Source organism: Gopherus evgoodei, unplaced genomic scaffold (assembly GCF_007399415.2).
Source record: "Gopherus evgoodei ecotype Sinaloan lineage unplaced genomic scaffold, rGopEvg1_v1.p scaffold_69_arrow_ctg1, whole genome shotgun sequence".
Taxonomy (NCBI): domain Eukaryota; kingdom Metazoa; phylum Chordata; order Testudines; family Testudinidae; genus Gopherus; species Gopherus evgoodei.
In genome coordinates this window covers 560,427-587,357 of record NW_022060090.1, presented here as the reverse complement: position 1 = coordinate 587,357, position 26,931 = coordinate 560,427, and the positions used below count along the sequence as shown (strand labels likewise).

The following is a 26,931-nucleotide window of genomic DNA, read 5'->3' as shown; positions in this document are numbered from 1 at the left end:
CTGATTCTCATCTTTTCCACAGGAAAGTGACTCTATCCAGGGTGCAGCAATACATCTTTCTGGGCAGATTAGAGATTTGGAAATCTCTCTCCAAACTCTTCTCTCCCATGGCTCCTTTCAGTCTTTTTCTCCTTCTATCTCCTTTTCCCTGTCACCTGTCTGGTAGGAAAGTCCCATTCTTGGGCAGTTTGCTCCCCTATGGCTGGATTTTATCCTGCAATTGCTAATGGGATGAGAAATGAGGGGGGTCTGCTTGTGTGGAGTCATTTTAAGGCCAGACCCCAGCATTTTCCCTTCATTCCTTTCAGTTACTTGGAATGTTTGGCTCAGAAATTAGTATTAATAAGGTACAGGGCTGCCCTAGGGGGCTAGGACCAGCTGGAGAGAGTCAACCCCTGGGCCGGACAGGGAAGAAGCTTTAATTAAGGTCACTTCCCAGCACAGAGCCCCACTGGGAGAGCGGCAGCTGCCAAGCCTGGCCTCCCAGATCACAATGGAGGCTGCAGTGTCTGACCCAGAAAGCTGAACCCCAATATCCTGAGTAGAGAAGGATAGAGTATCTGAGCAGCTTCCCTCCTTTAGCCCTCTGGGGAGAGCAGCTAATGAGAGCCCCTCCTCACAGGGAGAATTGCTGACCTCATTTGCCCCACTGTGCATCTGGAGTCACTCCCTGTCTTTCCATACAGTGATTCTGGATTAACAATGGTCTCAATGACACCAGATTTCAGAAAGAATGAGTCCAGAATGCTGTGGAAAAGACCATCGTGTGGCAGTGCTAACCCCCTTCCCTTGTTTATTTTACAATACAACACTAGTTTAGTTATATAATATATAGACTTTTAGAGAGACCTTCTAAAAAACATTAAAGTGTATGACCAACACGCGAAACCTTAAATTAGAGTGAATAAATGAAGACTCGGCACTGCACTTCTGAAAGGTTGCCGGCCCCTGCTTTATTTTAAATCAGTCGGGGGCTCCCAGCTGAAGAGGTGGCTGGGAGCCCTAAGGGTCAAATTAAAGGCCCTGGGCCTCCGGCGCTTGGGGGAACCCAGCAGGGCCAGCTCTAGGTTTTTTGCTGTCCCAAACAAAAAAAAATTTGGCTGCCCCCCGTCCCAGCCCTGGGCTCCCCCTGTAGTCCCCTGCTGCCCTAGTCCTGGGCTCTCCCCCCACCGACCCACACTCCCTGCCGCCCCAGCGCTGGCCTTCCCCCTTTTCTCCCCACCAGTGCCCTCCTCCCACCCCGCTGCTGCCTCAGCCCTGGGCTCCCTCCCACGAGTGCCCCCCCCCACCTCCTGCCGCTCCAGCCCTGGGTCACTGGTAACGCTCCCAGGGCGGGTCATTCAGCAGGAATTTTGGATGTGCACAAAACACAGACAGGATCGGTTCCCATATGCTTACAGAGCTGCAGTAAAGGGGAACAATTTCCAGCTTGTATGATTGGAGGCTCTCTGGATGCATATTGTAAGACTGTCCTCCATAAATGAGGAAAGTTGAGGTGCCTTTATTATTCTTTGTTTCTATGGGGAATTTGCCAATGCAATATCACTGTCTTCCTTTTAAACAAACAAAAAGGCAATGGTAGTTGAAAACAGCAGTTCCAGTCCTAATAAGCCAGGGGCTGGCAACCTTTCAGAAGTGCTGTGCCGAGTCTTAATTTATTCACCCTAATTTAAGATTTCGTGTGCCGGTCATACACTTTAATGTTTTTTAGAAGGTCTCTCTCTACAAGTCTATATATTATATAACTGAACTACTGTTGTATTGTAAAATAAACAAGGTTTTCAAAATGTTTAAGAAGCTTCACTGAAAATTAAATTAAAATGTTGATCTTATGCCACCGGCCCGCTCAGCCCACTGCTGGTCTGGGGTTCTGTTCACCTCGGCCGGCAGTGGGCTGAGTGGGGCCTGTGGCTGGGACCCCAGCTGGGAAGGGTCCGGCGGCCGGGACCCCAGGCCGGCAGCGGGCTGCGCGGGGCCAGCAGCCGGGACCCCAGGCCGGCAGCGGGCTGCGCGGGGCCAGCAGCCGGGACCCCAGGCTGGCAGCGGGCTGCGCGGGGCCAGCAGCCGGGACCCCAGGCCGGCAGCGGGCTGCGCGGGGCCAGCAGCCGGGACCCCAGGCCGGCAGCGGGCTGCGCGGGGCCAGCAGCCGGGACCCCAGGCCGGCAGCGGGCTGCGCGGCTTAGCCCACAGATGCTCAGGGGTTCCATCCTCCGGCTCCTGCCAGCCAGGATCCCAGCTGCCGGACCCGCTCAGCCTGGTGCCCATCTGGGGTCCCAGCTCTGCCCACATACAGTGGGGACCTACCTTCTCCCTGGTTCTGGCCCATTCTCTTCCTCTCTCTGCACTTAGCTGAGGGTGGGAGTGGACCAAGCACAGGGCTGGGGGTGAAGGGTCTGGCCAGGAGCTAGAATGAGGGAGGGGGGCTTAGGGTTGGGGCAGGAGGTTTGGGTGTGGGGGCACTCACCTGGGCAGCTCCCATGTGGTGTGAGGGGTGCAGGTGGGAATGTGAGTGGTGGTGCAGGGGCTCCCGTTTGGTCCTCAGGGTGGGGATGGGGTTGGCGTGGGGTGCATGGGATGTGGGGGAGGGCTGGGGATGTGGGGGGTGCAAGAGTCAGGGTAGAGGGCTGGGGGCATGAGGGGGTGCAGGTGTCAGGGTAGGGGGGCTGGGTACGTGTGGGGGTGCCAGTCAGGGCTGGGGTCATGCGGGGGATGAAAGAGTCAGAGGGCTGGGTGGTACATGGCTCAGGGCAAGCACCTGTGGGTGTGTGGAGGTGCAGGGCTCAGGGCAGAGGGCTGAGTGTGTGGGGAGGGGGTCAGGGCAGAGGGCTGAGTGACTGGCCTCCCCAGATCCCCCAACTCCCGCACTCCTTATCCTGACTACCCCGTCCTGGGACCCTGCCCCTTATCCCCTGATTGCCCCCCTAGGACCCTACCCTCTACCTGTCCCCTGACTGTCCCAACCCTTATCCACACCCCCACACAAAGATAGACCCCCTGGACTCCCATGCCTATCTAACTGCTCCCCGCACCGACAGGACCCCCAGAACTCTGGACCCATACAACCCCCACCCCGCTCCCTGCCTGCCCCAACCCCTCTCCACACCCCTGCCTCCTGACAGGACCCCCCAGAACTCCCGACTCATCCAACACCCCACAGCTCCTTATCTCCTGACCACCCCCTCCAGAGAACCCCCCCACACCTTAACTGCTCCCCCAGGACCCTCCTGGCTCCCTGACCCCTATCCACCCCCCAAACAGACCCTAGGATTCCCATGCCCCAGCCAACCCCCTTGCTCCCTGACTGCCCCCTCCAGAGACCCCCACCCCTAACCACCCCACGGGATCCCACCCACCCTTCTCCCTGTCCCTTGACTGCCCCCACCCCTTACCCAACTCACCCCACGCTGGCCCCGGACCTAGCCCCCTTACCAGGAGGCTCCCCGCTCATCCGAAGCCCTGCCTCCGCCACCCTTCTGTGTGTAGACCAGCCCTGCCCTGCCCCTCAGAGTGCTGCACATGCGGCAGCAGGGCTCCGGATGAGCTGGGAGCGTCCTTCCCCCGCACGGAGCCAAACGCTGCCCCGCGGGAGGGCCTAGTCCCAGCCCCCAGAGCGTTTCGTGCGCAGCGACAAGGCTCTAGGGGAAGGCGGGCGAGGTGGCAGCGGCTTGCTGCGCTCGGGCCAGCACTCCAGCCTGGGACTGCAGACCCCGCAGCTTGCCGCGTCGGCAGGATTTTTAATGGCACGCGGAGTCCCAGCAGGCAGCCACGGGCCATTAAAAATTGGCTTGTGTGCCATAGGTTGCTGACCCCTAAAATAAAGTATCACCTTCCCACCCCCAACCTTCCTTTTTGGCCCACAGCTGTTTTGGTGGGGCGGCACTGGGGAAGGAGGGTTTGTATATGCAGGGCTGGGCGGCCCTGGGGCGGGGTGTTTCTACAGGGCTGCGGGGTTTCGGCCCTCAGCTGTTTTCTTTGGAGTAATGTGGCCCTCGCCGCTTTACGAGTTGTGCAGGCCTGCGTAAGGTTTCTCACCTATGTCGATTCTCTGATGTTTGATAAGGTGTGAGCGCTGACTGAAGCTTTTCCCGCACTCAGTGCACATGTGGGGCTTCTCCCTGGCGTGGATTCTCCGATGTTTGATAAGGGCAGAGCTCTGACTGAAGCTTTTCCCGCACTCTGAGCATGTGTAGGGCTTCTCTCCTGTGTGGATTCGCTGATGTGAGATGAGGGTTGAACTATTAGCGAAGCATTTCCCACACTCAGAGCATCCATAAGGTCTCTCACCAGTGTGGATTCTACGATGTATGATAAGGTGTGAGTGCCAATTGAAGCGTTTCCCGCACTCATTGCATGTGTAACGTGTATCTTCCAAGTTGATTCTCTCACTTGAAATAAGGTCTGAGAAGCTACTGAAGTTTTCCTCTGGCCTCTGCTCAGTCTCACAGGCTTTTGCTTTTTCTGGGCATGCACAAATCCTGGAAACATTCCCTTTGGATCTTCCTGATAATGTCCCATGTAGTTCTACTTGCTCAGCATCTTCCTGCTGGGGTTTCTCCTCCTCGTTATCACTCACCATCCCATCACCTGATGGGAGACAGAGAGAATCCAGACATAGATCACTCCCTGTGCATGAGAGAGAGAAAATCTCAGAGAGAGGAATGGAAAAAGGGATGAACAATCCAAAATGTGTGGGAGAGATCAAACCTATCAGGAGCTGATTTTCCCCAAGCCCCTCCCCAGAGAAGAGAGGAAGGGATCGGTTTTGGTCTGCATCTCACCAGAACTCTAAGGGGAAAGCAAGATTGGGGAGGGACATGCTGCCAGTTGTTAGTCAGGATATGTAGGAAGCCATGAGTGACATCTACCTAATGATTCCACATCTGCAGGAAACAATCCTGAACCTGGGAAAGCTCATAAATTCTTTGTAGGGCATCCCAAATATTTCCTGTATTCACAGACAGTTCTTGAGTTGGTTTAACCACTTCCTCACCTATGTAGGCAGCTCTCGGGAGCACTTCTTTCTCAGAGACTTGGAGATCTGGGACCCATGGTTCTTCCCCTCGTTCCAGCTGCAAAATGACATTAGGTTTGGAAACTGGAATCTCTATTCAGGGCAAAGAAAAGAAGGGAGGTCAGTGGAATTGGTGAGATACTTGTTACAAAAAATATTCCATCCTTTTAAGCCCAGCTCATTTTGAAGCAGTAACATCCTAAGGCCAGCTTCCTTGCCTCAAAGTGCCAGGACAGTTATTATTATTCTAAAATCATCTTCATTATCTTAGTGCCTAGGGACCAACTAACAGCGGGTCCCCACTGTGCTAGGCAAAATACAAACAGAGAATAGTAGATGGCCCACGCCCTGAAGAATTTACAATCTAAATAGACAAGACAGACACAGAATGGAGGAAGGGCTAGAACCCACTGTTAGAATGGAGATATTCAGGCCTGCCTGTAAAGCCTAGACTTTAAGAACTTACAAGTATTTTCATCACTTAGCTAGTTACAGGAGTATGAAAAGAAAGAATCAAAATCTCAGTCCGCCTGCGTGTGGGCCTTCTCTCACTAGACTAGTCTGAGGACTTGATCTTAGGCTAAGGCAGTGGTCCCCAAGCTTTTTCATCTGGCGGGCACCGGACGATGAACCACCAAGGATCGTGGCCGGTGGACAAGCATCTGCCAAAATGCCGTCGAGAAGCGGCAACATCAAGAGGCATCGCCGCCGAAATGCAACTGATTTTTGGCTTCATTTCGGCGGCGACGCCTCTTGATGCTGCTGCTTCTCAGTGGCATTTCGGTGGATGCTTGTCAGCCAGCCACTATGTGGGTGAGCATAGATGCCCTGGCGGGTGCCATGGCACCCACAGACACCACGTTAGAGACCCCTGGGCTAAGGCCTTTGGCTAAGCAGCAGGGGCAGCCATAAGCTGGGAAGCGAACGGCCACATCCTCACATCCCAAACCAGTCACATTGGAATAAGGTGCTATTGGGCTCTTAGGAATACGATCCTGTCCAGATACTGCCCATCACCAACATATAAAGAAACAGATCTTAAGATGGATAAAGGAAACTTAGTTTGACAGCATCCGGTCTGGCAAGAAATCACTTATCAATGGCTCTGGCTGTGAAACCCTCATTTCTGAATTGTTCTATCTTTATGGCCCCCACTTTTCTGTTGTTTATGTGTTTGGTTCTCTAATTGTTTCTCTCTTCTGTACAATTAATTGTGCTAGGTGCAGCTGAGAATATTACTATATAAACTGGGGTTAAACAGGAAGGGGAAGGGAAATTGGAATCACATTTGTTAAGTGGGGGGAACGGGAACAGGGACACAGGCAAGGTTCTGCGGTGTCAGAGCTGGGAAGGGGCACACGGGGTAAATGCTCTTTGGTGTCACAGATGGGCAAGGAGACACAGGGTAAATGGTCTGTGTCACAGCTGGGAAGAGGAATGTGATGGGTTGGGTCACAGAAACCCCTTGGGACTTCCACTTGATGTGCTGAGACTACCTCTGAGCCCATTTTCCCTGCCAGCTTGGGACTTCAGTACGGTCTTGTTGAGCCAGACACGACAGCCTGCTGCAACACAGACCCAGGTCTGAACCATGTCCCCCAAAAGCTGCAGACTTAACTGAAAACAGTTTAAGAAATGCTCCTCTCTCCAGCAGGTACCCAGTTCCCAATGGGATCCAAACCCCAAACAAATCCCTTTTACTCTCTATAAAGCTTATACAAGGTAAATTCATAAAGTATACACCTTCTGTAACACTGACAGAGATATGCACAGCTGTCTGCTCCCTCAGCTACCAATTATTTGCTCTGGGTTAATTAATAAGCAAAAGTGATTTCATTAAATATAAAAAGCAGAATTCAAGTGGTTCAAGTAATAACAGATAGAACAAAGTAAATTACCAAGGGAAATAAAACAAAAACACGCAAACCTAAACCTAAGACAGTAGCAACTGAATACAGATGATAATCTCACCCTCAGAGATGTTAATAAGCTTCTTTCACAGACTAGACTCCTTTCTAGTCTCGGCCCAATCCTTTCCCCGGTACAGTCCTTGTTCTAGCTCAGATGGTAGCTAGGGGATTTCTCATGACTGCAGCCCCCTTTGTTCTCTTCCACCCCTTTATACACCTTTGGCACAAGAAGTGAATCTTTTTTCTCTTTGGTCCCTGCCTCCTTCTAAATGGAAAAGCACCAGGTTTAAGATGGATTCCAGTACCAGGTGACATGGTCACATGTCCTGTGAGGCCCCTTCTTCCCGGCCTGACTCACAGGCAGGCTTGCAAGTAAACAGAGCAATTGTCCTACTTGATGGGAGCCATCAAGATTCTAAACTTACATTAGTGGCCCACACTTTGCATACTACAATAGGAGGTCAGAGTTACATTTTATAGTCCTACTTTCAGCTATATGAATGATACATTCATACACCTAGGATGAACACACTCAGAAGATTATAAGCTTTGTAATGATACCTTACAAGAGACCTTTTGCATGATATACATTCCAGTTATATTATATTCACACTTATTAGCATATTATCATAAAATCATATGGAGCGCAACATCACAGGGGACACGGGGTAAACACTCTGCGGCATCACAGCAGGGAATGGAACATTATGGAACTGTGTCTACTGACAAATAGAGATAAGCCCAACTGGTGTGAAGGGCTTTGGAATATGCTTGCTTGGAAACTAATCCCAATAAACATCGCATTCTCTGCGTTTCAGACTTCTGGTCAGTTGCTGCTTGCTGTCTGCATGACAAGAACCAGGGAAGCGGGAGGGTGAAGGGAAAACACTAACAAAACTGACATGACCTGATAACCAAGAGGTAAGCCTTAGAGGAAGGTTTTAATACACTTTGGAACAGATCAGGGATTCCCACGAGGACTGATGAGGAGGCAATGGTAAATACACATTTAGATCCTTTTCTTGTTTTATATCTTATCCCCATAAGGCTTAACCTCTGGCACTGTCATGGATCCATAGGATCTCTGCAATGCCCTGGCTTTTAAACAGTCCTTGGGAGGTGCCCCTTGTGTGCGCCAGACTCCCAAGGGGTTCCACTCTTCCACAAGGATAGGCCATGTAGCTTCAACACCTGAGACTGAGCCTCTGGCTTCAACACTCCCATTTCAACCTGCGAGCTCTGCCAGCAGGTCCAGCTGAACTACACTCCTGTTCAGAGACTGTTCCTCAGTCATGCTTCAATGCACCTCAGAAAGTTCTTGCTGTGACACTGGGCAGACTTTTAAAACATAGCAGGGTTTATTAGTCAACCGACACACAGCACTGGAAAGTCTTTTCATTAGCACAGAGAAGCAAAGACGACAATATAGTCCATACTGACCAATGCCCTTGAGCTAAGCTGCTGTAGAAAACTGTTTTGTTTCCTCTCACTTTCCCTGTCCATTTGTCTTCACTCCGGTAGAGCTCCCTGCATCTGCAAGCCCAGTTCTTCCTCTTCCCAAGAACATAACAACTCCATGGATGCTTCACTCAGCTAAGTGGAGATCCTCCCATGGACAGGGGACAATTATTTCCTTGTCTCTGTTGGGTATTCCACTGATGTAGGTTGCTCCCAGCCAGTCCTTAATGACCCAGTCATATCACCCCATGACAGCTATGTGACAACATACCTCACGTCTCCTGCTCTTTACAATCATAGCAATACCAATCACAGCAGGAAACTGAGGTGTGCACTGGCATCACACAAGTATCACCAAAAGTCCCACCTCTATCTCACACACACTGCTCACAGCCCCTGGAGAGAAAGCTAAGCACAGGAACTGGACATTAGTCCAGCAAACACAGTGGAAGACAAGCTGCAATCCTCACACACTGGTCAAAAAGGAGAGGCATGTGGGTCCCTGCCCATAGAGAGGGGCAGGCTAGAGGCCTGATATCTGAGGGGCCATTCCTTGAGCAGACCATGGAGGCAGGTCAAAGACTTAGCTACCCCTGAATTGTGACATTGCAAAAGCACATTTTGGGGAATTAGGAAATCTAGTCACTCAGGTGTAATGGGAGGGAGAATTAAACTCCCCCAGTGTGTGGAGAAGGCTGGGGAATTAAACACTAAAACTCAGGAGCAACAGCCTCTAATTTTTCCGGAAAAAGTGACTGTAAGAAACAAGAAGTGGGCCACGCAACCTTAGGAGGGACAGGCTCAGAGATCCAAAGAGCCTGGAGGGAAGACAGCTTGTGGCTGCTGCAGATGGGGAGAGGAGGACACAAGACTCTCCAAAGTCTCACTCCCGTTGACCCTGACCTGATTTTATCATCTATGACCTACTCCCATGTCATCTGGGTAATTTTATGCTCGCTAGAGGTAAACATTATCTGAGTATTGCTTATTAGCTTGGAACATGCGTGTAGAGGCAAGGAGGTGAACATGGATAAATGGGTTATTAAGCTTGCTACAGTTAAGGGCCTTATATTAGGTGGAGGCTTTGTGGGAGAAGTTATGCTGAAGTCTGGGATTTACCTGAACAGGCCTAGGGAGAGAATCCCCTGTCAGATATTTTGCACCTTCATTTTGACAGACTAAGGAGTAACTACAAACAGGTGCAATACGCCACAGGATTCTGAAAGAAGGAAGTTTGGGACAGGCTTTAGCAATTAGGTTGCTATGCGCTATCTCAGCAGTTGGACGCATTTATATATTGGAATTATCAATAACTAAGTGATGTAAATCATGAGTATTAAGGCTTGATGCTAAATGATGGACTTCCCAAAGGCCACATATGGGTTGGGGCAGCTATTGACATTCCTGTAATCAGAGTAGAGGAGCAGATATGGTATATAGCCAACCTATTACCATAAGGAAGTGGATAAATTACCTCTCCTAGTGACCATTTTTTTCATTTTGTCGGGTCCCTGAGACAGTGTAATCTGAAGCAGGGCCTCCCTTCTGGGGCCTCCCTTGCCCCTCGATCTTTGTTTCCAACGGTGTTTATAACTTGAAAGTATGCACAGTGCAAGACCCTCTTTACTGTACTGATCTTAGTCTAATAGTTACGTGTATTGATCCTTGCCTATGATTTCAATTATAACTGTCTGTATGAAATCAAGTTTCTGTGTATTTCACCAAATTCCATCTTCTCAGTTAACTTTGAGAAGCCATGTACAAGGGTAAGTTGTACCCCAACATGTAATCTTATAGGTGTAAAAATTGTACAGGCTACACTAGCACCCTGTGATACCATCAACATTTGCGCCTGGGTAGTGGCAGTGCTATAGGAGGGAGGAATGCAGCAAGGACTCAGGATCGGTGGCCGGGGTCGCTGTGCACAGAGATGGGGAGGTTACATGGGGAGGGAGGTAATGAGTGGGAGAAGGTGGTGAGGAGTTAAAATAGTATTTCGGGGCGGAAACGTATAATGAAGTGAAACTGAACAGAAAGAAAACTGGAGTGCAGGCTCTCAAGCAACAAAGTTTGAGTAGGGATTCGGGGTTAAAGGTCTGGGATCCCCCACAGCTCTAGATCTTCAAACCTCTCCTCCCTCCCACTGACCCACCCAGCCCACTTCCTGGGTGCCCCTCCTCCACACTCCCCTCCTCTTCGTCTCATTACTCTCAGCCGGCCCCACCTCCCGCCACCTTGGGAGCTTCTTGTGTTCCCTCTTCGTCTCTTACCACCTCCTTCTTAGCTCTAACCCTGCACACACCCTCCCCATGTCCTGGCACCCCAGAATTAGCTACTCTCCCCTTCCTCTCCTCCTCTCCCACGGCTCTGGTCTCCTTTCACCGTTGGGCTCTTGAACGGCACATTATAATCACTTCTATCGAAAGAGGAGCTCATCTGACTGTCACACAAGCCATGCGTCAGTCACACACCTATTTACTCAGTTCAGAATTCTTCAGGCAGCATATTTTCCTCTTTAAAAGATTTAATTTATAATAATTTTTAAAACATTTTTATTTATTTTTTTATTTATTTATAATTTTATTAATTTTAAAAAACAGTTATTAATGTAGTTATTAATGTAGCCAATAGGGATACACTAAATGCAATTTCAAAATGACTGATGACAAATGTCTAAAAAATATTCTAGTGGGTGGGAGAGAAGGCAAAAAAAGGGGGGCAAGGAAACTTGTGAAAACTTGGATGATGAATAAAGGTATAAAGTTATTACTGCTCAAGTTCTTCAGAGACCCCACAACTTCTAATAACCCAGGGGACAGGACTCCTTACCCAGCGAAGTCACATTCTCATACTTCTCCTGCATGACATCCCTGTAGAGGGCTCTCTGAGTGGGGTCCAGCAGAGCCCCCTCTTCTCTGGTGAAATACACAGCCACCTCCTCCAAGGTCACCGGCCCCTGAAAGAGCAAAAGTCCAACACTCAGGACCTGCTGCCCGACACTCATGGGGGAGAGGAGCCAATCAAATGGAAGCTCTGGGTGGCTCACAGTCAGAAGTCCCACCCCCACCCTGCTCAGAGCAGCCAGGAAACACCAGGGTGATGGGACGAAGCGAGAGCCCCTTGTCTCTCCCAGCAGATCCATCACCCCACTAGCCACAGACGGATACAGGAGATGGAGGCCCTAGCAGGGTGAGCTTGCTGGCAGGGAGCCCAATGCTGTTCTCATTGTGAAGAGCTGGACAGGGCCAGACTTAGTGGGGGGCAGACTACATGACAGTCCAGGGGGGCCTTGCTGAGGGGGTTCCTCCAGCAGGGGTGTCCTGTCTCTCCTCCCCCCACTTCTCTTCAGCTGTCTGCCCTACAACTGTTCCTGCAGCCTTGTCCCCTCCCGCCACTTAGAGCTGCCCCTGCCAAGCTGCTCCCAGGAGCCTCCTGTGTGCTGCGCAGGGGGGGTTGCTGATGTCGGGGTGGCCCCACCTTCTTGCTTCTGCGCCCAGTCTCTGCTGAGCTGAGCTGGGGGAACAAGATTCTGTGCTGCTGCTTCTGGGTCAGGAGTGGGAGCTGCTGGCCCCTGCTGCAGTGTGAACGAGCCTTCGGACTAGTGAGTGCCGCTGTGCTGAAAATGACAGCGGGCTGTGTCTCACACTCCCCCAACACACACATACACACCCCACAACAGGCACTTCAATTACTGTTATTACTTCTTTTTACTTCCTGTCAAAATGTGCAAAGTACGTATAGTCTCTGTAATTTTATTCTTTCACATTTGATCAGGATGACAGTGCTGTTAGTTTAGCTTTTTAACTGGTCTGTGCATTTCATTATTTTATTTCTGTCTTATGCTTAAATTCAGTTCTTTGAGTAATGAGTTCTAAAATGCCTCACCTCTCCTGGCTGGCGTAATTATCATTATTACTGTTATTACAGTATTGTGCTTTGTCATTCATTATTTAAATTGCTATTAGCAAACAACAGACTGTACATTCTGCTTGTAGTTACCTTAGCAGGGCTTGATTGAAAAAAATTAGCTAAACTCAAAACTTCAGACACTGTGCAGATGAAGATCACTTATCTTCAGATTGTATTTTTAGTCTGTGATGAAGCAGGGAGTGGGGAGGATTGACCTGGGGATGTTGCGGGGGAGTTTTACTGGGACTGTCTGCATTGCGGATGGGATATCAGGGTGTGACTTCACTTGAGGGACAATAGCTGAGCATGTAACCTGAGCCCAAGGGGGGGATGAGGCCACATGACACCTTCTGTCCTGGAAACTGGACAAACGCTGGAGGAGGAGCCGGGGAGTGTGGCTGGAGGAGACGGCTGGAGGGAATTTTTCAGTTTAGAGCTGGCTGGGGAACTGAGTCTGGCTCCTTACCCCCCACCCCAAGATGGACCTGACCAAGGGGTCCTGTTGTCTGTACCTACAAGCTCTGGTTTGGACTGTGTTCCTGTCATCTAATAAACCTTCTGTTTTACTGGCTGGCTGAGAGTCAGAGTGAATGGCAGGAAGTGGGGGAGGTGCAGAGAACTGTCTCCCCCGAACTTCATGGTACAGTTATATCTGGAAAGTAACTTAAAATTCCTATGAAAATAAATGCAGCTCCAAGTACGATACTAATAGCAAAGATGGAGTCAAATGTTAGTGAGCCACACACATGATTGTGATCAGTAAACATAAATGCCAAAATAACTAGAAAATAAATTCCCGTTCTTAATAAAAAGAGAAAAAACCTTAATCACGTATGTAAATTAAGTAAATATGTTTTCAGTGGAGTGAAAAACAATTGACTAAAATAGAGGAGATAATGGCACTAACACAGAGTGTGTCTGTTCAGTAAAATCTGCTTCCTTTCTCTATATTTATTTATCTCTGCTAAAGAGAGGGTGCAAAGTATCAAAGTTGTGTTTCTGATACCTGCATTAAAGCTCCAGAACTGATACCTCAAAGCTTGGGATAGGAATATCTTGCTGTATTATCTCCTGATTGTTCTAAATTTACTACGTGGCTGTAATTGGAGTCAGTATATTTAACCTTGAGAGGGAAGTAAACAAAGTAAGAGGGGATACAGCCATGTACAGAAGAATTGGCATAAGGAGGAAGGGTAGTGTAGTAACAGACTAACAGGTGATGGTGGTGGTAGAATGTCCGTGCCTAACAGGGTACAGAATGTGAGTGAAGCCAAACGGCAGAAATTAAGATGTCTGTACACTAATAGGAGGAGCCTAGGGAACAAAATGGAGGAACTAGATTTACTGGTGCAGGAAGTGAAACCGGATATTATAGGGATAACAGAAACATGGTGGAATAGTAGTCATGACTGGAGTACGGGTATTGAAGGTTATGTGCTGTTTAGGAAAGACAGAAGTAAAGGCAAAGGTGGTGGAGTAGCATTGTACATCAAGCAGGAGGTTAACTGTAAAGAAATAAGAAGTGATGGAATGAACAAGACAGAGTCTGTCTGGGCAAAAATCACACTGGGAAAGAAAGCTACTAGAGCCTCCCCTGAGATAGTGCTTGGGGTGTGCTACAGACGGCCGGGATTTGATTTGGATATGGATAGAGACCTCTTTAATGTTCTTAAGGAAGTAAACACTAATGGGAAGTGTGTGATCATGGGAGACTTTAACTTCCCAGATATAGACTGGAGTACAAGTGCTAGCAAGAATAGTAGGGATCAGATTTTTCTGGATGTGATAGCTGATGGATTCCTTCACTAAGTAGTTGAAGAACCGACAAGAGGGGATGCCATTTTAGATTTGGTTTTGGTGAGCAGTGAGGACCTCATAGCAGAAACGGTTGCAGGGGACAACCTTGGTTCGAGTGATCATGAGCTAATTCAGTTCAAACTAGATGGAAGGATAAACAAAAATAGATCTGGGACTAGGGTTTTTTATTTCAAAAGGGCTAACTTTAAAGAATTAAGGAAATTAGTTAGGGAAGTGGATTGGACTGAAGAACTTGTGGATCTAAATGCAGAAGAGGCCTGGAATTACTTTAAGTCTCAGCTGCAGAAACTATCGGAAGCCTGCATCCCAAGAAAGGGGAAAAAAAAAACATAGGCAGGAGTTGTAGACCAAGCTGGATGAGCAAGCATCTCAGACAGGTGATTAAGAAAAAGCAGAAAGCCTACAAGGAGTGGAAGAAGGGTGGGATTAGCAAGGATAGCTATCTTAGCGAGGTCAGAACATGTAGGGATAAAGTGAGAAAGGCTAAAAGCCAAGTAGAGTTGAACCTTGCAAAGGGAATTAAAATCAATAGTAAAAGGTTCTATAGCCATATAAATAAGAAGAAAAGAAAGAAAGAAGTAGTAGGACCGCTACACACTGAGGATGGAAAGGAGGTTAAGGATAACCTAGGCATGGCCCAATATGATATGATATGATATGATATGATATGATATGATAATATAATATAAGTACTTTGCCTCAGTCTTTAATAAGGCTAATGGGGAGCTTAGTGGTAATGGAAGGATGACTAACGGGAATGAGGATATGGAGGTGGATATTACCACATCTGAGGTAGAAGCCATACTTGAACAGCTTAATGGGATAAAATCGGAGGGCCCGGACAATCTTCATTGGAGAATATTAAAGGCACTGGCGCATAAAATTGCAAGCCCATTAGCGAGAATTTTTAATGAATCAGTAAACTCAGGGGTTGTACCGTACGACTGGAGAATTGCTAACGCAGTTCCTATCTTTAAGAAAGGGAGAAAGAGTGATCCGAGTAACTATAGGCCTGTTAGTTTGACATCTGTAGTAAGGAAGGTCTTGGAAAAAAATCTGAAGGAGAAAGTAGTTAAGGACATTGAGGTCAATGGTAATTGGGACAAAGTACAACATGGTTTTACTAAAGGTAGATCATGCCAAACCAACCTGATCACCTTCTTTGAGAAGGTGACAGACTATTTAGACAAAGGAAATGTGGTAGACCTAATTTACCTAGTTTTCAGTAAGGCATTTGACACGGTTCCACATGTGGAATTATTAGTCAAATTGGAAAAGATGGGGATCAATATGAGAATTGAAAAGTGGATACGGAACTGGTTAAGGGGGAGACTACAACGGGTCGTACTGAAGGGTGAACTGTCAGGCTGGAAGGAGGTTACTAGTGGAGTTCCTCAAGGATCGGTTCTGGGACCAATCTTATTTAACCTTTTTATTACCGACCTTGGCACAAAAAGCGGGAATGTGCTAATAAAGTTCACAGATGACACGAAGCTGGGGGGTATTGCTAACACGGAGAAGGACTGGGATATCATACCGGAAGATCTGGACGACCTAGTAAACTGGAGTAATAGTAATAAGATGAAATTTAATAGTGAAAAGTGCAAGGTCATGCACTTAGGGATTAATAATAAGAACTTTAGATATAGAATGGGGATGCATCAGTTGGAAGCAACTGAGGAGGAAAAGGACCTTGGAGTATTGGTAGATCACAGGATGACTATGAGCTGTCAACGTAATATGGCCGTTAAAAAAGCTAATGCGGTTTTAGGATGCATTAGGCGAGGTATTTCCAGGAAAGATAAGGAGGTGTTAGTACCGTTATATAAGGCGCTGGTGAGACCCCACCTGGAATACTGTGTGCAGCTCTGGTCTCCCGTGTTTAAGGATGAATTCAAACTGGAACAGGTTCAGAGACGGGCTACTAGGATGATCCGAGGAATGGAAAACCTGTCATATGAAAGGAGACTCAAAGAGCTTGGCTTGTTTAGTCTAGCCAAAAGAAGGCTGAGGGGGGATATGCTTGCTCTTTATAAATATATCAGAGGGATTAATATTAGGGAGGGAGAGGAATTATTTAAGCTTAGTACCAATGTAGACACAAAAACGAATGGGTATAAACTGGACACTAGAAAGTTTAGACTTGAAATCAGACGAAGGTTTCTAACCATTAGAGGAGTGAAGTTCTGGAACAGCCTTCCAACGGGAGTAGTGGGGGCAAAAGACATATCTGGCCTTAAGATTAAGCTTGAGAAGTTTATAGAAGGATTGGTATGATGGGAGAGCCTAATTTTGGCAACTGATCTTTGATTATCGCCAGATAAGTATGCCCAGTGGTTGGTGATGGGATGTTGGATGGGATGGGATCTGAGTTACTGCAGAGAATTCTTTCCTGAGTGCTGGCTGGTGAGTCTTGCCCACATGCTCAGGGTTTAGCTGATCGCCATATTTGGGGTCGGGAAGGAATTTTCCTCCAGGGCAGATTGGCAGAGGCCCTGGAGGTTTTTCGCCTTCCCCTGCAGTGTGAGGCATGGGCCACTTGCTGGTGGATTCTCTGCAGCTTGAGGTCTTCAAACCACAAGTTGAAGACTTCAATAACTCAGGCACAGGTTAGGGGTTTGTTATAGAAGTGGATGGGTAGGGTTCTGTGGCCTGCTTTGTGCAGGGGGTCGGACTAGATGATCACATTGATCCCTTCTGACCCTAGAATCTATGAATTTATATATTTATCTTTCTTTACATAACAATGAGATATAGTGCTCATCAGTGAATTTCTGTTATTTTCTGTAAAAAACCCTACAGTTTTCAGGTGCCTCAGTAGCCCCTGAGATCACAATTAAAGTTGCCCCTCTCCACAAAATCTGAAATGGCCCCTGGTGAGCCAGGAGCAGCCACAGAGCTGCAGGGTATCTGGGGCTCCAGCAAGATGCAGCCCCCGTGTGAGAGCACAAAGCCCGTCGTGAGCTGCAGGCAGAGCGCCGGGCACAAGCCACAGCAGCAGTGTAGGAGTAAGGGTGGGAACGGCAGCCAGGGATTTTAGTTTACCGTTCATTTACTGTGTGGTGTTATAAATAACTAACACCTTATGTCATATAGAATCACTGTATGCTAAATAGGGAATCGAACGATCGGTAGGTAGCATGAATAATCATGTACTCGGTATCTAGATAAATAGGGTTGAAACACAAGCCCTGTAGGCTGAGACCTGCAAGATTTTAGCTTCGCTATTTTAGGCCTTGGAGCTAAGAAATGTTGACAGAAGTAAATGGCCGAGTAACCCGATGCCCTAAGATGATGGGAGAAGAGCTACCAAGTGGTAACAGGGTGAACAATTAGCCAGAAGATTAATTTTAAATAAAAAAATTCTGTAAGGCTCATTTGGAAACAGAGGTGCCTTTAACCACAGGATACAGATGGTGCGTCAATGCTAATGAGGTATAATCAGAATCACATTATAAAAAGGGGATGCCCAGAGCAGGAAAATTGAGCTCCCTACAGAACCATCCCTCCACTGATGATCATTCCAGGAGAGACACATCAGACCCTAATACTATTGTTCAGGATGTGAGTAGAAGTAGAGTTGTAACTTTTGCACAGGTCTTTATAGAATGTCTATATCAAGGGTCGGCAACCTATGGCACGCGTGCCAAAGACAGCACGCGAGCCAATTTTTAATGGCACACTGGAGCCTGCCAGGACTCCAGCATGCCACTAAAAATCCTGCCCAGCCCAGCGCGCTCTCCTCTGCCTCCACTTCCCCCGCAGAGGCAGGGAGCAGAAGCATAGCCGTGCGCATGGGGTGGGCAAATGCCCCACTCTCCCGGCACGGCAAGCCACAGGGTCCGCGCTCTGGGGCCGAGCGCAGCAAGCTGCCTGCCCCTGCCCCGCATTCTCCCCTCCCCTGGAGCCCTGCCGCCGCGCGCAGCGCTCTGGGGGTTGGGGCTGCGCGCTCCCGAGGGCAGCGTTTGGCTCCGCAGGGGGGCAGACGTGCTCCCCGCTCAACCAGAGGGGTGGGGCTGTGTGCTCCCACGGAGCAGCGTATCTAGCTCTGTGTGGAGCCTCATGGTAAGGGGCCAGGACCTGAGGGGGTTGGATAAGGGGTCGGGGCAGTTAGGGGACAGGCGGCAGGGTGGGTTGGACGGGGGGGGTTAGAGGTTGGAGGGTTGGATGGGGCATGGGAGTCCCAGGGTTTGTGAGGGAGCAGGGGGTGGATAGGGGTCGGGGGACTGGGAGCAAGGAGGATCCTGAGGGGGAAGTTAGGGTGGGGGGGTCTCTGAAGGGGGTGGTCAGGGGGACAAGGAGTGGGGGAGTTGTATGAGTTGGGAGTTCTGGGGGTCCTGTCAGGAGGCAGGGGTGTGGAAAGGGGTTGGGGCAGGCAGGGCGTTGGGGGGGCTGGATGGATTGGGAGTTCTGGGGGTCCTGTCAGGGGGCAGGGAGTGGTTAGATAGGCATGGGAGTCCTGGGGGTCTGGCTGGGGACAGGGCTGTGGATAAGAGTTGGGGCAGTCGGGGACAGGTAGGAGGTAGAGTCCAGTCTGGGGACAAGGAACAGGGAGGCTTAGATAGGGGGTGGGGTCCCAGGAAGGGATACTCAGGGGACAAGGAGCAGCGGGGTTGAGAGTTGTTAGGGGGTCAGTCACCCAGCACTCGCCCCTGAGTCCTGACCCCCCCATGCCCTCTGCCCTGAGCCCTGTATCTTCCTCATACATACCCAGCCCTCTGCTTGACTCCTTCATCCCCTCACCCCCTCAACCCGCAACCCTAGCCCTGACTCTGGCACCCTCAACCATATCCAGCGCCCCCTCTGTCCTGACAACTACGCCCCCTCACATACCCAACTCCCAGCCCTGACTCCAGCCCTCTGCCCCCAGCCCTCTGGGTCTTGGCCGCCAGCCCCGCACAGCCCGCTGCTGGTCTCGGGTTCTGGCTGACGGACCCTTGCCAGCCGGGGTCCCGGCCGCAGGCCCCGCTCAGCCCGCTGCCGGCCTAGGTGAACAGAACCTCAGACCAGCAGCGGGCTGAGTGGGCCTGCAGCGTAAGATCAACATTTTAATTTCATTTTAAAAGAAGCTTCTTAAATATTTTGAAAACCTTGTTTATTTTACAATACAACACCAGTTTAGTTATATAACATATAGACTTATAGAGAGAAACCTTCTAAAAAACATTAAAATGTATGACCGGCACGTGAAACCTTAAATGAGAGTGAATAAATGAAGACTCGGCACACTGCTTCTGTAAGGTTGCTGACCCCTGGTCTATATTCTTGGGTATTCCTAGCCTTAACTGTAACTTCAATAAAACTTGTAAAACCGACCAGACCTTGTGCTTGTGAATGTCTGTGTGGTCACTACCCTTGCTCTGTGTGTGCTCCTAGAGACTGTACATCTGAAGCAAGTAGCAGAGGCGACTTTCACTCTGTTAAGCTTGACACTGTCGCCACCAGAGCCGACCCCACGGCGGTGCAATGCCACATTACAAACTGCACTTTACATAAAATAAAAGGCTGCACAATACACCACACACCAGGACACCCTCACTTCTGCGCTGCTGCTGGCGGTGGCACTGCCTTCAGAGCTGGGTGCTCGGTCAGCAGTCGCCGCTGGGAGGCCGCCCTGCCAGTGCTGAATTTGTGCCAGGGCTGAGCTCTGGCGGCTCTTTCAATACAGATTAAGCACTAGAGGGAGGCATCGGGGTCTGGACATGATGGTGGGGAGCCTGTGAGGGCCAGGAGGGATGGGGGTACCAAAATACAAGTTCACCCAGGGCGCCATTTTCTCTAAGGCCAGCCCTGGAGCTGGGTATGGGGCAGGGGCACATCCCCTAAGGCCGTGGTTCTCAACTAGGGGTCCCTGGACCACTGCAGGGCTGCAAGCAGGTTTCAGGGGGTCCTCCAAGCAGGGCCTGTGTTAGACTCGCTTGGGCCCAGGGCAGAAAGCCCAAACCTCACTGCCTGGGGCCGAAGCCTGGGGCCATCAGCCCTGCCACCAAGGGCTGAAGCCAAAGCTTGAACAATTAGCTTTGCGGGGGGCCTGTCACATGGGGCCCCAGGCAATTGCCCTGGTTGCCACCCCTAATGCCAGCCCTGGCTTTTAAATGCAGAGAACCAGGCACATGCAGGGCAGTGGAGTTTTTATAGCATGTTGGGGGCTTCAGAAAGAAAAAGCCTCACTGGTGGGTGCCCCCTCACATCTCACAGCAGCTTCTGGTTAATCAGGTCGGGCTCCAGCGCTGGGAGTCTGGTCCATTTTCCTAGCCCCACCTAGCGGGGGGTGTTTCCTATCCCACAAATTAGAGCACTTCCACCCTCTAACCTCATGGGTCTGTTCCTAGAATGGAAGCCGCATATTAAACCAGTCCCAAGAGGTTTGCCACACCCTGGCCTCCCCCCATTCTCCACCCTGGGAATTTTTTGACAAACTCCAACCTCCAATCCAGACTGCCCAAACTTCCCACCTCCTGAGTATTTGGTGTCCCTCCCCTCTAGCAGGAACCCACCAGCCCCCTCCACCGATAATCCCTACCTGAGCAGGCTCCTCTGCAGCCGTTTCCATTCCCTGTCCCATGGGAGGTTGGGATGAGCTGGAGCGAAACATGGACGACATCCTGCAGCCTGGCAGGGCGAGAAGGGCAACTGTGGAGGTTTCAGAACAGGCTTTAGTTCGTGTCACATCACGATTCCCCCAGGATCTTTCCCTGCACAGACACAGCCTAGATTCTGCCATGCTGGGAACATGCTCCATCTCTTTACTGCAGGGGAGACCTGCCCCTCCTGCCAGGCTAAGCCCACAGGGAGATTTTGCAGCCTCCCCAGTAATAAAGTCTCTGAACAAAATGCTAGAAAGGAGCAGAAGCAAAGGGGCTGGGCAGGCTCCATAGGGACACTGGCTCCTCCCTTTCTCTCTGTTCAGCCATGTCTGGTTTCTGGCAGAGATCGGCCACCCCATCTCCTCCCCAGAGGCAGCCATGTCTGTGGGCTCCCTCAACCAGCACCTACTAGCCACCACCCACATTGGGGGACTGACACAGGACAGCAAATTCCCACCTAAACAAGGACAAATTGCTGCAGAAAAAACGGGCTGGGTTCACATCCCAAAGCTGAGCAGAACTGAAATGGCAATTGGACAATTACAGAGAAAAATAGGGCAAAATAAGAGACTAGAGAGTCAATTTTAGGGAAAACGAGGGAATCTCCTTGGATTTTCTAGCCACATGTAAGGAGGGGAGAGAAGGGGAAGAACTAGAGAGAATTGTTATCAGGTTTTGAGAAGGAAAGAAATGGCACAAAAAGGAAAAGGATGCAAGTAGCTCACCCCTGTGACCACAGGCGTGCGCAGCACATTTCATTAGCGTGTGCACCCAGGGAGCCCCACCCCATCCACTGGCTGCCACTTCCTGCCCCCTGGCTGCCCCCCTTGGAACTGCCCCTGCTCTTTGTCCCATGACTGCCCCCTCCTGGGACCCTGCCCCTAACTGCCCTCCAGGACCCATCCCCCTATCTAAGCCTCCCGGCTCCTTGTCCCCTGACTTCCCCCTCATGAAAGCCCCCCACTGTAACTGCCTTCCTAGGACCCTACCCCCTACCTGTCCCCCTGACCCTTATCCACACCCCCACCCCCAGACAGAGCCCCGGGACTCCCACTCCTATCCAACCGCTCCCCACCCCGACAGGACCCCCAGAACTCCCAACCCATCCAACTCCCTCTGCTCCATGCCTGCCCCAACCCCGCTCCACCTCCCGACAGGCACCCCCAGAGCCCTCAACCCATCCAACCCCCCTGCTCCTTGTCCCATGACCACCCCCTCCAGAGACCACCTCTACCTGATAATCACCCCCCCAACTATCCAAACCCCCCTCCCCACCTCCTAGCAGCTCTGTCTAGTGGCTGCTCCCACCCACACACTCAAAGTGGCAGAGGAGGTTCCCTCTCCTTCGGTGGGAAGGTTGCCTTGTGGTTAAGGCACAGGACTCAGGCTCAGGTGTTCTGGGTTTGAGTCTCTGCTCTGCCACAGACTCCCTGCTTAGCCTTGGGAAAGTCACTGCACCTCTTTGTGCCCTAGAGCCCACCTGCCAAATGGGGCCAATGCTGATCCTGCCTCCTGGGCTAAATCCATTCATGGCTGGGTGACGGTGGGGGAAATGGAGATCCCAACATGGGGAGATTTGGGCTGAATTTCTCCAAAGCCGGAGAGTGGGAGCCAGCTCCACAGGGGGGATGGCAGCGAGAGGGGCTCTGGGCAGCTGCACACAGAGTGAGGTCAGGGCTTCAGCCCTGCAACTTCTGCCACTAAGGTGGCAGGGGCTCCCGAGCTGGGGACTTCAGCCCCATATCTTCTGCCAGGGTCCAGGGCTTCTCCTCCCTGCCCCAGGGTGGCTTCTCTACCCCTCCATCCCCCCCAGTGCAGCTCCTGCTGGGGTCTGGGCTTCTGCCCCCCACCTCCCAACCCTGCATGGCTTCTCCTCCCCTGTCCCAGCTTGGCGCTTCTCCCCCTCCCCATTGCAGCTCCTGCTGGGATCTAGGCTTCTCCCCCGACCTCCCAACCCAGCATGGCTTCTCCTCCCCTGCCCCAGCTTGGCGCTTCTCCCCCTCCCTCCCTCCTATTGCAGCTCCTGCAGGGGCCCCGGGCTTCTCTCCCCCCCCCCCCCGCATCGTGGCCCCAGCCCAGTCCAGGGCTTCTCCTCCCCCACTTCAGCTCCGCTCCTCTCCCCTCCCCCGCACTGGTATCTGGAGCTTCTCCTCCCCCCAAACCTACCACTGCCCCCAGCCCCAGCCTAGCTGGGCTCCCTGGGGCACTCGATGCTGCTGTGGCTGGAGCCAAGCCTGGTGGGCAGGGAGCAGTGATTCACGCGGAGGCCATGGTAGAGCCATCAGCCCGAGGTGCGAGGCAGCGAGGGAGAGGGGCGGGCTGTGCTGCTGCTGGCCCCACACCCCCACCCACCCCGACCCCTGAGGCTGTTCACGGGGGGGACTCACTCAGTCACCACAGGAACAGGGAGGGGGGAGCAGCTAAGTGGAGCCTGCCCAGCAAACAGCTGATCACAGCTGCGCGCAGGCTGCCCCCAGGGAAAAGCTCAGCGGAGGAGGCACCACAAGTTGCCGACAGTGGGTCATTCCAAGGGATGGGGAGGAACAGCCTCCCCAGTCGAAGCTCAGGGGATTGGGGTGCCAGGGCTCACCTCATGCGCACGCCTGTGCCCGGGACACACACACACACACACACTCTCCCCCTGGACTTTCCTGGCTGCACAGAGACTATCCAACCCCCCACCTTTCCCCCGCCTGCAGCTCCAGCTTCTCCCCTCCCCTCTCGCCCCCGCCAGTCACACCAAGGGGAACCCCCGGGGCTCAGTCTCCGTCCCCACCTGGGCAGGGCTGGGGGCAGATCCTGGCTGCCGCTGAGAACAGCGGCTCCACTCCGGCTCGGGCAGCTCCAGCGCTGCTGGCAGCACGTGGAGAACCAGGGAGCAGCTGCTCAGCCCGGGCTCCGCGTCACAATGCCCCAGAGCCCCACCCCCGAGTTGAGCCAGAGCCCCGCCCCCAGGAGCTGCCCCGCCCCTGAGCTGAGCCAGAGCACCGCCCCCAAGAGCTGCCCTGCCCCAACTTTGTGCCAAAGCCCCACCCCCATGAGCTGCCCCGCCCCTGGGCTGTGCCAGAGCCCCGCCCCCCGGAGCTGCCCCGCACCCGGGCTCTAGGCTTTGTTCTCCTGCCTTCTTCTTCCAAGCACCCCCTACTCCCAGCTGGTCCCTTCCTGGGTTTGCACACACTCCCCGGGGCGGGCTGCAGCGCTCGCTGGGGTTGTCTCCAGTGGCTGAAGTTGCCTCCATCTCTGCTCACCTCAGGGGGGAGGGGAGGGAGGAAGAGAGGAGATGGTCCCAGGGTGTGCAAGCAAAATTAGGGGGCAGGGAAAGGAGGACTGTTTGGAAAGGTGGGTTTTTTGCGGGGGGGGGGTGAGCCAGAGGGAGTCAGAAGAAGTTGGGTAGCAGATGCTCAGGGAAATTGATGGGAACCCCCTGGGTGTCCCAGTGTTGGCCAGGGATTGTACAGCACCTAGTGCAATATGGGGTCCCTATCTCAGTCATGGTCTGTGCAGCACCTGGGAGCCCTGATGTCTCTTTCCTGATCACAGGTGCTTGGAATGGACAGAGGGAAAACCTTGGTACCTGAAGGGTTAATGCAGCCCTGTGTGCAGTCCCTGCTGGGTGGCGCTGCTGCTCTCATGAGGGGCTGGCTTAGTAGACCAACAGCACAATCCCAGTCCCAGGTGGTCTAGTGATCTGGATTCCTGGTTTTCACCCAGGTGGCCTGGGGTTCAATTCCCAGTGTGGGAATAGTGCAGAACTTTTGCTCAGAAGGGAGGAAGAGCAAGGGGGAAGGATCCTAGAAGCAGGGCATTTTGACAGTATGGGGAGGGGATCCCAGAAGTGGGGGTGGAGGGCAGAGGTCTGAGGGGAGATCAGGACTGGATAACTTGGGGCTGGGCAGTCTCCATAGGGGATACTTGCTCCTCTTGTGCCCTTTGCACACCCTCTTGTGAGTAGAGAATAAACACCCTGTCTCCATCCCCAGAGGCAGCCGTGTCTCAGGACTCTCCCCAGTTCCAGCCACTAACTCTCTTCCCATTTGGGGTGTAGCTCAGGGCAACAAATTACCACCAAGATGAACCCAGCTGGCTGCTGCCTGTTCTAGTGCCACAGGGGCCTCTGGTGGGTGCAAGGCAGAACTGCAGCACTTCTCAGGCAGAATGTATCTTCTTCAAGCCAAAAAAAGAAATTCTGTGCTGGATGTGAATTCTGTGCATACGCAGTGGTGCAGAATTCCCACATGAGTAACTCACACCTGGCACAAACATAATCTGCTCACTCCCATCTCTTCTCCCTATGTGTTGAATCCCAGAGCTGCTGCTGTCATTAATGCACACAGGCTTTCACTCCCGTTAGTGGGTCCATCACTGCAGGGGAAGGTTGGGGTAGTGTCTGAGATCAGGGTGAGAATTGGAGGGGGGTCCATGCTCAAGAATGGGGGATGGAATTCACCTCCCCACCCCTCTACAGAGCTCAGCAACTAGGGCCTTATCCAGTGAAGTGAATTTCACTCTGGGTGACTTTGATTCATAGATTCTAGGGTCAGAATCTATGGGGGGAGCGATATTTATTTTTAAGTCCTTTTTCAATGTTTACAATTTCAATGATCAGCTAGTCTGACCCCCTGCACAAAGCAGGCCACAGAACTCTACCCATCCACTTCTATAACAAACCCCTAACCTCTGCCTGAGTTACTGAAGTCTTCAAATTGTGGTTTGAAGACCTCAAGCTGCAGAGAATCCACCAGCAAGTGACCCATGCCTCACACTGCAGGGGAAGGCGAAAAACCTCCAGGGCCTCTGCCAATCTGCCCTGGAGGAAAATTCCTTCCTGACCCCAAATATGGCGATCAGCTAAACCCTGAGCATGTGGGCAAGACTCACCAGCCAGCACTCAGGAAAGAATTCTCTGCAGTAACTCAGATCCCATCCCATCCAACATTCCATCACCGACCAATGGGCATACTTAACTGGCGATAATCAAAGATCAATTGCCAAAATTAGGCTCTCCCATCATACCATCCCTTCCATAAACTTCTCAAGCTTAATCTTAAGGCCAGATATGTCTTTTGTCCCCAACTACTTCCCTTGGAAGGCTGTTCCAGAACTTCACTCCTCTAATGGTTAGAAACCTTCGTCTAATTTCAAGTCTAAACTGTCTAGTGTCCAGTTAATACCCATTCGTTCTTGTGTCTACATTGGTACTAAGCTTAAATAATTCCTCTCCCTCCCTAATATTAATCCCTCTGATATATTTATAAAGAGCAAGCATATTCCCCCTCAGCCTTCTTTTGGCTAGACTAAACAAGCCAAGCTCTTTGAGTCTCCTTTCATATGACAGGTTTTCCATTCCTCAGATCATCCTAGTAGCCCGTCTCTGAACCTGTTCCAGTTTGAATTCATCCTTCTTAAACATGGGAGACCAGAACTGCACACAGTATTCCAGGTGGGGTCTCACCAGCGCCTTATGTAATGGTACTAACACCTCCTTATCTTTGCTGGAAATACCTCGCCTGATAGATCCTAAAACCGCATTAGCTTTTTTAACGGCCATATCACATTGACAGCTCATAGTCATCCTGTGATCTACCAATACCCCAAGGGCCTTCTCCTCCTCAGCTGCTTCCAACTGATGTGTCCCCATTCTATATCTAAAGTTCTTATTATTAATCCCTAAGTGCATGACCTTGCACTTTTCACTATTAAATTTCATCCTATTACTATTACTCCAGTTTACAAGCTCATCCAGATCTTCCGGTATATCCCGGTCCTTCTCCATGTTAGCAATATCTCCCAGCTTTGTGTCATCTGTGAACTTTATTAGCACATTCCCACTTTTTGTGCCAAGGTCGGTAATAAAAAGGTTAAATAAGATTGGTCCCAGAACTGATCCTTGAGGAACTCCACTAGTAACTTCCTTCCAGCCTGACAGTTCACCCTTCAGTACGACCCGTTGTAGTCTCCCCTTTAACCAGTTCCTTATCCACGTTTCAATTCTCATATTGATCCCCATCTTTTCCAATTTGACTAAGAATTCCACATGTGGAACCGTGTCAAATGCCTTACTGAAATCAAGGTAAATTAGGTCTACCACATTTCCTTTGTCTAAATAGTCTGTCACCTTCTCAAAGAAGGAGATCAGGTTGGTTTGGCACGACCTACCTTTAGTAAAACCATGTTGTACTTTGTCCCAATTACCATTGACCTCAATGTCCTTAACTACTTTCTCCTTCAGATTTTTTTC

General features: G+C 50.9%; 1 protein-coding gene across 1 annotated transcript in view; it reads right to left on the bottom strand.

The window, feature by feature from the left end:
* The window catches only part of LOC115643738 (zinc finger protein 660-like), a 579,185-nt gene that overhangs the window by 14,400 nt on the left and 537,854 nt on the right, over window positions 1-26,931 (bottom strand). Inside the window, exons 3-6 of the mRNA XM_030547736.1 lie at window positions 20,630-20,739; window positions 11,209-11,335; window positions 4,991-5,104; window positions 4,002-4,623 (exon numbers count right to left, since the gene is read on the bottom strand). Of these exons, the coding sequence (XP_030403596.1) occupies window positions 4,002-4,623; window positions 4,991-5,104; window positions 11,209-11,335; window positions 20,630-20,710 (944 nt within the window). The 5' untranslated portion in view covers window positions 20,711-20,739. The remainder of the gene's footprint in view (window positions 1-4,001; window positions 4,624-4,990; window positions 5,105-11,208; window positions 11,336-20,629; window positions 20,740-26,931) is intronic.